The sequence below is a fragment of the Oncorhynchus mykiss genome, chromosome 24 (genome assembly GCF_057628025.1).
Source record: "Oncorhynchus mykiss isolate SJ-2025 chromosome 24, ASM5762802v1, whole genome shotgun sequence".
Taxonomy (NCBI): Eukaryota; Metazoa; Chordata; class Actinopteri; order Salmoniformes; family Salmonidae; genus Oncorhynchus; species Oncorhynchus mykiss.
This window is the reverse complement of record NC_143045.1, coordinates 26,304,276-26,316,966: the sequence shown is the minus strand read 5'-3', so window position 1 is coordinate 26,316,966 and position 12,691 is coordinate 26,304,276. Positions and strand designations below refer to the sequence as shown.

The window sequence follows — 12,691 nt, the reverse complement described above, 5'->3', positions numbered from 1 at the left end:
CCTCAGTAAAAAGCACATGACAGCCCACTTGGAGTTTGACAAAAGTCCCATAAAGACTCTCAGACCATGAGAATCAAGATTCTCTGGTCTAATGAAACCAAGATTTAACTATTTTTCATGAATGCCAAGCATCACATCTGCAGGAAATCTGGCACCATCACTACGGTGAAACATGGTGGAGGCAGCATCGTGTTGTGAGGATGTTTTTCAGCGGCATGGACTGAGAGACTAGTCAGGATAGAGGCAAAGAACGGAGCAAAGTACAGAGAGATCCATGATGAAAACCTGCTCCAGAGTGTTCAGGACCTCAGGCTGGGGCGAAGGTTCACCTTGCAACAGGACAACAACCCTAAGCACACAGCCAAGACAACGCAAGAGTTGGCTTCGGGACAAGTCTCTGAATGTCTTTGAGTGGCCCAGCCAGAGCCTGAACCCGATCAAACGTCTCTGGTGAGACCTGAAAATATCTATGCCGCAAAGCTCCCCATTGTTATGAATAATGACTAAATGATGTATACATTTAACGTAGAACTATAACTAAACAGAATACTACCCTGTCACTGTATGAATGTATGAATCTTATTATAATCAAAACACTGAATATAATGTGTAGTTCTAGTCAAAAATTAGAACAAGGACTTTCTGTTCCTTGTTAGAAACAAATGGAGCTATCGTCAAACCGGCTAGAATACTGTGTTTCTTACAGGACATTCTGTCCCCACCCAGGGAGGGAAGAGACCTTGGGCTTGTAGTAGATTGTTTAACAGGTGGCAGACAATGTGAGAAGGCTTGTGAACTATATTGCCATTGTATCTGAGAGGAGGAGGGTAACTTTATGACGAAATGTGAAGTATATAAACCAATGAACATGGTATTATGAGCAGAGCTCTCGAGAATAAACGCTATTGGCTAAGCTGACTGATCTCTGTCCGTTTAATTTAAATAAGAACCTTACAAATTCTTAGAAACAGACAGAGTGTATTAATTGCATTGGAAAATGAACATGAGAACAAAATTCTCTTGACAATTGGTCCTTCGAGCCGGATCTCAAAATCTGCCTCTGTCGTCCCAAGGAACTGCTGAAAACCGTGCACGGGTGATCTAGGATCCGTAAGACAAAGACCTGAGCTCTGAATTGAGGGTTTATTTCAGGCCGGTGGTGAACTGGTACATGACAGAGATGGTGATGAGATCCAACCTACATTGATTTTCCCAGTCTGCAAGACAAGGTCAGTAGTCTTTATTCTCGGATTTGGGGGGAATAATTGAAGATATCTTTGATTTGATGTTCTAAAATGCTTATAATTTATCAATAATAGGAGCTTGAGTATTCCAAACAGATTCACACAGGAATTCTACTTTGTAGACAAGCAAGCAAGTAAGTCCGCGATGACCTGAGGTAAGGTGCACTGCCATAAATAAAACTAAACTTAATAACAGAGGTCCGAATACCCGAGATTAAGCAGGGATACTAAATAGGTGTTGTTAGATAGGACGGTCGTTTTGTACAAACAGTAACTGACAGGATAACTTAAACCTATTCAACACATGGATAGTGTTCAAAAAGGAGGTGAGGGAAGCCTAATATAGCGGAGTGAGATACGAGATGTTAACTTTAAAAGTCCTCTGACGCAACATGAAATAGGAGGTTAACTAGGGATTTACGACCCCTGGGTAATAGCTTGTAGTTGTCCGGGTGAGACCTAATGTCCGATCGACATTCAACTCTATAGATAACGTTTCCAGAAAGGAGAAACACACATTAACTTGTTATGGCTGCAATCCCACTAATGGGATAAGTGTCATCAACAATCGCTGAATAGCATAGCGCTACATTCAATAAATATTACTATAAATATTTATATTCATGAACTCACAAGTGCAATATAGGAAAACACAGCTTAGCCCTTTGTTAATCCAGCTGTCGTGTCAGATTTTGAAATTATGCTTTACAGCGAAAGCAATCCAAGCGTTTGAGTAAATGTATCGATCGCACGATAAAACATTAAGTACACTTAGCATCAGGTAGCTTGGTCACGAAAATCAGAAAAGCAATCAAATTAATCGTTTACCTCTGATGATCTTCGGATGTTTTCACTCACGAGACTCCCAGTTACACAACAAATGTTCCTTTTGTTCTATAAAGATTATATTTGTGTAAAAGTATATAGAGACAGTCAAAAGAAAGGTGTAGATAGTCAAGGGAAACAGCAGGTCGAGGGTTAAATAACAGGCTATTTTTTTCTCAATCATTTCAATGGCGTTGGTGGTTCAGCAGTAAAACTTTTGCCTACAACTCGGGAGACTAGGGTTCGTATCTCAACCTTGGCACCGATAGACTAAAATCTATTCTGATTATAATTCAAATGCTGATATGTTTTGCCGGGAGAGATACGGTAAGTTAGTGTTTGTTTAGGATAGAAACTGAACGTTTTAATAGCTTGTTTAGGTTAAATTGAAAGACCAATCCATTCTAAATAATAGCGGGGCGATGTCGTTGGAATACGCTGTCTTGCCTAAATAGCCCTCTGGAATAACGTATTGGGAATGGAGTCGTATTCAAAATGCTGAATCATAGAAGAGACAATTACCTAAATCTAATGAATTCTAAATAATAACGAAGAGATAATTACGATAGAGTTGTGCCCATTGAAATGTTATTATTCTTATGGATTGACTGACATACGTTATAAATTTAGCGAAGTGCATGGTACGTTTAAATTTTGGAGTAAAAAGGGGAATGAAAGCTTAGTTGGTTTCAGGAACTAAGGTGTTAAACATGGAAACATTGCCCAGAAATTATTCTGCACAATCAGGTCGAAAGAGTAGCATTGACTAGTGCCTGTGAAATAAGAAAGGAGAGAAAGGTTACTGTTTAAATAGACAAGCACATATACATCTAAGAACATACAAAGCAGCACAGATAACTCTTAAAGTAGATAAGACACTTGATAGAGAATTGATACAGGATAGACATGAACGGACGCCCAAGGGAGAATTGGACATGTGGAGAACGAAAGGGGCGTTCCTACATGATAATGTCAGACATAAGGATCATTTACTAATCTTACCTAAGTCATTGTTTAGAGATGCGGCAAGGTTGTTACCTGGGCAGAGCCAGGTATCAAAGGGTAGTTGTTGGGTAGTAGTGGCCTAGGATAGGACAGGGCCTAGGGGGGCCTAGGATAGGACACTTTGTGGCCTATTGGATAATAAACAAATAAAAAAAGAATAATAATCTAGCTAACAAGTAGGCATAGAAGTTGAAGATATAATCAGATAGAACAAATGAGAAACTGTTTGTTAACCAAACCTGTATGTCCAGGATTTTATGCACTACAAGTGAATTACAGGGGAAGGTGATTCACTCAATCCAGTCCCTGAGGAGAATAGACGGGAAGCAGCCCCGTTGGAAGGGGCCAAGTACTCCTGGTGACAGCCAGGATAGCTGAGAATAGCTGAAGGAGCTACCTGGGTGCATATCACACATTGCAGGAGGGTAAGACACCCTGACACTGTCGAACAATCACAGTGTTAGGAGGAGAACCGAAACCAATAAGGTTTGGGGGTTTTCTCTCTAACGAAGATTCCCTGACCCAGTCTTGTCATCCCTGTTCATAGAAGTGAAAGTGTGGGCTAGCCTCTAGCTGAGGATATGTTCTCCGGGAAAGGGTGGGGCTTTACAGGAGTGCTGATTGGTCTGAGCTGTCTTATTGTGGGAGCAATGTTCCTAAATACACCATGACCCATCTGAGAATTCAGAAGGTGGTAACTTGACCCATTGTTAGACGATGAGGATGTTGTATTAACATCTTAGAAACCGACAGAGTGTATTAATTGCATTGGAAAATGAACATGAGAACAACATTTTCTTGACACCCATCCAAACAGACAGAGTTTGAGAGAATCTGCAGAGAAGAATGGGAGAAACTCCCCAAATACATGTGTGCCAAACTTGTAGCATCATACCCAAGAAGACTCGAGGCTGTATTCGCTGCCAAAGGTGCTTCATTTAAGTACTGAGTAAAGGGTCTGAATACTTATGTAAATGTTAATATAAATTATCAAAATGTTTTAAAAAAAATGTTTTTGCTTTATCATTGTGGGGTAGTGTGGGAAGATGTAATACATGTTAGAATGAGGCTGTAACGTAACAAAATGTGGAAAAAGTCAAAGGGTCTGAATATTTTCCGAATGCTCTGTAAATCTTGGTGGGGCAAACTCTTTTTTTTTTTTAAATGCATGTCAGCAAATCCACTACACAACACAACACTAAACAATACATTAATTGTACTCTAACGGTGTCAAACGGTGCCCACAAACTGTTAGGGCCTACATTAAGCTGTCCCAACAGCAGTCCCGAAAGCAGTCCCAACATATTACCACTGCTACTATCAGCAGAGCCTTGTCTGGCAGCGAAACAGTTCATTCAGCCTCATTTACTACCTTTAAAAAAACAAAGCTGATATGGCTGACTTGCTTAAGCAAATGTGGTTTCTACTGACAATGAAATGTACAAACTATGGAAAAAGGGGACGATGAGCGGATAAGAGGCAATCTGTAATTTACATTGACACTAAGGAGAGAGCTTAGGACGTACGTAGTCAATATAACTATTTGTTCAGCACTTTTGAAATGTACAGTGCCAGAAACAGAACATGGGCCATTCTTACAGTAAAACTCCCTGTACACCAAGTCAGAACAGTAGGCTGAATTATGAGGGGAAAAAGGACTAAATTATTAGGGCGAAACACGTGGGCTACTAACAGCTTACTTCACAACATACACTTCGTATTACTGTCTTAGCTACAGTATACATATCTCCCTGTCATATTACATCATTTATCCAGCAGCATACAATACATTTTTGTACTCACCTTGTGCTGTGTTCACTTGAACAGGAATGTGGTGCGGCAGTCCTTCATAGACAAATTTTGTCATCAAACTCTGTCATCAAGTCTGGCGTTCTCTAGATTTGTGGTGCTTTCAAGACAACTGGGAACTCTGAAAAAAACACGGTTGAATCATGACGTCAGTGATCTTCAGGTCAGAGTTCTAGAAAGAGGCCCAGGTTCCCGACTTGGAATTCCAAGTTGGATGACCGTTCAAAACGTATTTGCCCGGTCGGAGCTTGTTTTTTTCAGATTTCCCAGTTGTCTTGACCTCACTGAAGTCTGATATTTCCCCGTTCTAAGTTTCCAGTTGTTTTGAACGTGGCAAAAGTCATGCTGGATTGAAAGCATGGCCAATGTTGAATGTTTATCCATTTAAGCTTGGAAAAGAGACCCTTAAACATAGACTTGGACCACACACCCACTCCACTGAATAGCAGGCAAGTGGTTGCAGTTAGCCACTGATTCCTTCAAAATCACTCATTGTTGAATTTGAGATTTCCAACTTGTTGTGTAATGTTTATGTCCAATGGCCGATGAGCACCGATACGTTTTATCTGTCATCTATTTTCATAATTTCTCTTCACAAGGATTGAAAATGATTTGCCAGTAGATTGCCGACTTGATTCATGATGAAGACAGCTTTCTTGCTAGCTAAGATTTTGAAAGTATGATGTTGACATGATCAGTCCAATCAAGATATAACATGATTTCAATGTATTCTCTTGCCAATGACCTTGACCCTTCTTGGATGGGCACTTCTAATGTAACTATATGGCAGCACCCATGGGGCTTGAGTTTTTGAGCTCTCCTTGTACAGTAGATTTTGCAGTGACTAGTGTCCCCATGAGTGACAGAACACTGAGCCAATCACAGCACAACTAGAGACCATTACCAACCCCAACACTATTTTCTGCTGGCCGCCCCATCTCCACAGAAAGCACTGAGCTGGGCTAAAACACCTGCATTTTGGATCTGTCTTACTCAAGAAAGCAAAAAAGAGACCCTGTTTCAATGCGACTTTATAAACAATATTTTTTTGCAAACTGATATGTGACACGTATTAATGCCAAAATAACATGCAAAACGGGCATAATAATTTTGCTAAACAGGTGGGGCTCCACCTGCCCTGAATGACGGGTTGCCACGGATTGTCGTTTATGCCTCATTGAAAGCCTCTTGTTCAGTGCCAGTGACCGCAGCGCTTAAAATGCAGACGATCTGGAACCCGGCCCATGTTTTTACAGTGCGCTTTCGGTGCAGTTTGTCCCTGCAGAAACTACATGCGGAGGTGGTGGTCGTCCATGCTGGTGAAAATATGCTCTGTTGTTGGTGGTTGCTAACTATGATCTTTGAGTTTACTGTATAAATACCTAGCTGCATTTTACACGCATAGTGTAGTTAAATTCAAGTCCATTATGGCTGGAAGTCGACTTGAAAAATTCGGGACCGTGTTCACGCGGTAGGTTCAAATGTCATGCTGCTAATGTTAGCTAGCATCATTTTGTTGTCAAGGTTACTGGAGGATGCTATCTAGTTTTGTAGACCCTTTAGAGTTTGCTATCTAGCTAATGTTCGGTAGAAACAATTTTCTTTGATGGTTGAGTGACTTTTCTGCTACTTGTAGCCAATGTTATCTAGCCTATGGTTCAGCATAACATAAATAAATGCTAACGTTAGCTAGCTCTTTGCAATTGAGAAATTGAGAGTGCATGGGATGCATTTGCTCTATTGTTTACATTTTTGCTAATTGCTCACTGGTTTCTTTTTCAGAGTCAGAGATCTTATGCGATCTGGAGTTGTCAAACAGTCTGACAAGCCCATTTGGTATGATGTATACAAGACCTTTCCACCCATGAAGGACCCACTTTATGTCAGACCAGTGGCCAAGAGATATGGGAAGAAAGAAGAGGCTGTGCCAGACATCTTCTACAGAGAGGATGAAAACAGAGCGTAAGCTAGTTAAACGATTTGCCTTAAACTTTTTACTGTCATTCAAAAGCTGTTAGGAATGGAAATGTCAATTTGTTGATCAGCACTAGTCTCTCTTCCAGGACATTTTATGAGGGGTATGGAACAGGGCCCAGAGCTTTTGATCTCTCCAAATCCAGCTTTGTTTCAACATGCCAAAGGTATGGGCAAATTTTCACAAGTCTGCAATTCATAAGAATAGAATTGCAGTAGTTAGGATCCAGCATTACAGACATGTGGAATCCCAAAACTTAACAAACCAACAATGTGATTAATTATATATATATATATATATATATATGATACACACACACACAAGTACGTGTGTTTTTGTTTCTCTTTTTTTTTCTTCCTTTTTGTAGGTTTGTGGAGAAGTACACAGAGTTCGAGAGCCAGGGAGAGCTGGAGAAACAGTCCCTGTTTGAGGAGACTGGGAAGGCTCTCCTTGCTGAGGGCTTGGGGTTGAGGAGGAGGGGTATTCCTGCGGTGAGTAGACTGTTCAAATGATACAACTTATTAATTGTAATGCTGGCTGCCCTTTTCCCAAATACTGTATAGACAGATATGTACTAATCACTTACAATCATGAGACCTTCTGTTAAACTGACTGGCTGCACTTTTGCCGCTTGGCCTGCAGGTGGCGTCAGAGACCAGGAATCCAGTGTTGGGCATGAAGCTGACAGACATGCTGGCAGAACAGCAGGCAGATGCACCTGGCGGAACACGGGCACCAGGAAAAGAGAAGCCTACACAAGTACCATTGAATCCACAGTAGGCCTCTGCAGCATGGCTTCAACCACACTCTTCACCTAGATGGAACCAATCATCCACCTCCACTGACTAAAAAGGGGACTTTCAGTATCTGTCCAACACAAGACATACTCCTCAGTCCAGACTTTCTGAACAATGTGGATTAACAAGAAAGACTACTTGTTATGGGTGTGCCTGGGCAGCTTTCACGACCGTCCGTCTTGACTGCAGGGTTTTGTGTGGTGGTGTGTAGGAGTCCAAGTTATTGTACATTTTTGGGCTGGAAACTTGTAAGATTGATGTTCTGCATAAGGCTGTAAATGTATATTGTGTGTGTACATACATGCACTGTACGTCCAACTGGTTACGCTGCAGTCTGTTTTCAGACTTACGACAGGCCACCCCTGTTGATATGATATGATGATCAATTAGCATTGTGAGTGATAGGTAAAGTAACTCTATATTCTAGAATGAGGCCTCTTTTCCTTTTTTCCTCTGCCGCTCATCCTCTGTTATGTTTCCATCACGCTGCAGAACATTCATGCAAGACAAGCAGGCTGTGAGTGAAAGTTGATATTGCATTCTCCATTTGCTGCTGTGACAGTGTAATTCGGTAGTGCCTGCCTGCCTGAGCATCTGGGATGAAATGGAGATATTAATGCCGTATTGCTTCACAGAGAAATACCACTGATCACATAACCACATCAGCCGACTGGAGATGAGAATGTGAGTAAAGAAGCATCACAGGTGCCATATTAAAATAAATGTAAGGTAACATCTGTGGAAGGTATTCCACCAGATAGGAAAGGTTTGACATCAACACCTATACACTGAATGATTAATAATTAAACTGTACAAAACTATATTTTATGTTAGCGTCTACTGCCACAATTCAAATAAGCACCGCACCAACATTGCATCCTGTTCTGAACATAATCTTGGCATATATGTATTTTTCAATACGTATCTCAAACTACCAGAATAACATTAAACAGTAACCGGTTATTATAACTTCTGCAGGTTACCCTTTCTCTAATCAGGATAATCATCATTCTTCCTGTTCTCACCACTTGTAGAGGCATTGATCCACTATATGACCTAGCAGCCCTGCAGTTCAACTGCCATTTGAAAATACATCTAAAGAGGGCTTATATCTAGAGCCGTGGCTTTGATGTGGAACAGCACTGGTCGGGGTTATTTGCTCTGGAAAAAGCTAGCATCCATGAGCATTTTCACAGTACCACAGTTCCCCCTTCTCTTTCCTCCATCGTCTTTTCAAAAAGATGACCTTGGCGGTGTTTCTCATTATCAGCTGTCTTTCTGTTTATCGAAAGGGAAAACTGTCCGTCTCACAGTCTATTCTGCGCTCGCACAGAGAGGAGAAATAATATCAACACCATAATGGAATGGGTGATTGTCTGCACATAGTCAAAGCGAAAGCAATTCTTTGGTGGATGGATGGCAAGACTGTCTGAGGGCCTAATGAACAGGAGGGAGGGATAGAATTGGGGAGAGATGTAGAGGAGGGAAAGAATCGGGGAGGAGGGAGAGAGTCAAGTTTGGAATGAGACAAACAATCTTTGTCTGCCGTGTCCACAGGCTGAGGGGAGAAACGGACACTCAGTGGGGTGTGTTGGCAAAACCTGTGGCTTGACGCAATCCTTGAAGGTGTTGATTTTGCACTGTTTTCCTTTATCTTATTTTAAATGTTAAATAATATATACTGAACAAATATGTAAACTATTTCAAACATTTTACTGTTACAGTTCATAGAAAGAAAGAAATCAATTGAAATAAATTCATTAGGCCCTAATTTATGGATTTCACATGAATGGGCAATGGCCACTTCGGAGCCAGGCCCAGCCAATCAGAATGGGTTTTTCCCCACAAAGGGCTTTTTTACACACGGAAATACTCCTCAGCACCCCCACCCCCTCCTCAGATGATCCCGTAGGTGAAGAAACCGGATGTGGAGGTCCTCGGCAGGCGAGGTTGCACGTGGTCTGTGTTTGTGAGGCAGGTTGGATGTACTGCTGAATTCTCTAAAATGATGTTGGAGGCTTACATTTTCTGGCAACAGCTCTGTTGGACATTTCTGCAGTCAGCATGCCAATTGCATGCTCCCTCAACTTGAGACATATGTGGCATTGTGTTGTGACAAAACTGCACATTTTAGTGGCCTTATATTGTCCCCCAGTACAAGGTGCACCTGTAATGATCATGCTGTTTAGCTGTTCAGCTTCTTGATATGCCACACCTGTCAGGTGGATGAATTATCTTAGGCGAAGGAGAATTGCTCATTAACAGGGATGTAAAAAAAAAATTGTGCTCAAAATTGGAGAGAAATAAGCTTTGTGCTTTTGTTTTATTTCAGCTCATGAAACATGGGAGCGACACTACATGTTGCGTTTATATTTTTGTTAAGTATAGTTTCTGTAGAGGGGTGGGTGAGCATGTAGCCTGCTGAATATTCTGCTTTTTGTATGTGTTGCATGCTTGCGTTTGTAAGTTCCAGGTGGAGAAATGTGAAGAGCAATCTTCGTTTTAAGATGGAATTAATACAATGAACTTTACGATGGAGGCCTTTAAAAACTGGAGAAACACTGTCTGCGTAAATGACTTCTTGGCAGCACCCCCAAGATTTCTCTATTTCTTTCAAAGTGTATTTTCAGGCAGGTAATTAACTTTTTTCCTGCCAGACTCCTGGCAAGGATCTCTGGATACAAATGATTCCAATTGAGCATGGGCTGGAATTTAATTGATCAAAATGCCATTCTCTCTGTCACTGGAGTGTGAGCGTGGATAACATTTCCGCTTCTGGCATAGATTTCTAAAGAAGCACCGTTTTTGGGCTGTGGAGGAGAGACTAGATGCCAACAACAGCATTTAAGGGTGAATTCTGTATGTGAAAAATGTTAGGGCAGTTCTGTGTATTTGTATATTATGTGTATATGTACACCTGGCTGGTTGTCAATATGGTCAGTGATAGAAAATAAAACTGAATTAATTAAATATGTAAAAGTATTTTCTCCTTAATGTTGGGTAGCCTAGGTTGTGTAGATCAGTAAAATATATAACTGATTGTGTTTTAATTCAGGTTTGTAAGAGGCTGTAGAATGCATATAGTCAATGTACATACTGCACCATAGCCTATATACAATAGAACATTCAGTAAGCTATTCAATGTCTGTATTTAACATTTTCCATATTCATAAATGGATCGAAATGGAAATGTCTTTCTCTTCAATTCTTTATCCCACTCTGTCTTTGTCTTCCTGCTCTATGGCAGTGCTGTCACAAAGATATCTAATCTCTTTGGCATTATACAGTCAGTGTCTGAAAGAGCCTTAATTGTTTTTGCCTTTCTATTGCTTACAATAAAGCCAGGCTTGTCAGTCACAGTGGGTGAGGGAGTTTGAATTTTTTTTTATGTCATGTTTTATTTTTCAATTTGATATCCTGCATACCCAGTAGCCATTATGATGTCCTTATCATACAATCATTTTCCACCTTAAACAGCCTAGCCTATGCTAGGAAAAATCCCTCGAGCTTGGATGAAAGTTTTACATTTTTTCTCCTGATGTGTAGTTTTACCTGGAAGAGCAATTGATTTGGGCTGGACAATTAACACTACAACAGCTCATACTCATAATGCATTCATATGTTCATCTTGCATATGAACGGTATGTAAACATGTAAGAATAGGTGTACAAACATCCAGAATTCAAATCAGCAATCCAATTTCAGTGGTCATCAAATTTAAATGGACTCAGACAGCAAGCGTAATTCATGTACTTTGCTTCTGTTTGTGGACCGACAGATTGACAGCTGCATGTACAGAACACACTGGAGCATGTCGGCAGCTCACACTCACTTTTTCTAGGACCAAGAATCAGAGCCCTATACTATGAATGTAGTTTGAAGAGTTAGCAGGTAACTTTGGTTAAACTTGGGATAACCGGTAGCATGAAAGTGGCTCACCTTGTAGCCAGGTACATTTCTATGGCAATGAATCCTTAAGAGCTAACTTGATCCGGGACAGGTTAACTCAGGGCTATCTATACTGAATAAAAATATAAACACAACATGTATAGTGTTGGTCCCTTGTTTCATGACCTGAAAAAAAAGAGCCCATAAATGTTCCATACTCACAAAAAGCTTATTTCTCTCAAATGTTGTGCACAAATTTGTTTACATCCCTATTAGTGCTCATATATCATTTGGCAATATAATTAATCCACCTGACAGGTGTGGTATATCAAGAAGCTGATTAAACAGTATGACCGTTACAAAGGTGCACCTTGTGCTGGGGACACTAAAAGGCCACTCTAAAATGTACAGTTTTGTCACACAACACAATGCCACAAATGTCTCAGGTTTTGAGGGAGCATGCAATTGGCAGGCTGACTGTAGGAATGTCCAACAGAGCTGTTGCCAGATATTTTAATGTTAATTTCTCCACCAGGCTTGTTTTAGAGAATTTGGCAATACGTTCAATCGGCCTCACAACCGCAGACCATGTGTAACCACACCAGCCCAGGACTTCCACATTCGGCTTCTTCACCTGCGGGATCATCTGAGGAGGGGTGGGGGTGCTGAGTATTTCTGTCTGTAATAAAGCCCTTTTGTGGGGAAAAACTCATTCTGATTGGCTGGGCCTGACTCCCCAGTGTGTGGGCCTCTGCCCTCCCAGGCCAACCCATGGCTGTGCCCCTGCCCAGTCATGTGAAATCCATAAATTTGAGCCAAATGTATTTCAATTGACTGATTTCCTTCTATCATCTGTAACTCAGTAACATCTTGGTGTTAGTATTTTTGTTCAGTATATGTTTATCCTGAATTTAGTGTCTGAGCCTTGAGTTGAGGACCAATTAGCCTAAATCAGATTCCCTTCCTCTAGCAAAGATTGCATCATCATCCACTTCATTTGAGGAAGATAACTTATTACATCCTTAATTAATCAAATATGTTTTGGGTGTTAAAATACATTACACATTTACGTCAGTAAAACCTTAGTATTAATACTATTATTTTATCAATGGGAGTGGGAAAAAAATATTTTGCCCGTTGATAACCAC

At 40.8% G+C, this 12,691-nt stretch overlaps 1 protein-coding gene across 1 annotated transcript; it reads left to right on the top strand.

The window, feature by feature from the left end:
* The first annotated feature begins 6,137 nt into the window (after positions 1-6,137).
* LOC110504068 (small ribosomal subunit protein mS23) lies at positions 6,138-10,625 on the top strand. The gene is made up of 5 exons (XM_021582887.3): positions 6,138-6,354; positions 6,666-6,845; positions 6,947-7,024; positions 7,226-7,349; positions 7,501-10,625. The coding sequence occupies exons 1-5, from the start codon at positions 6,311-6,313 to the stop codon at positions 7,636-7,638; spliced, it is 564 nt and encodes a 187-aa protein (XP_021438562.3). The 5' UTR covers positions 6,138-6,310; the 3' UTR covers positions 7,639-10,625.
* The last annotated feature ends 2,066 nt before the right edge of the window (positions 10,626-12,691 follow it).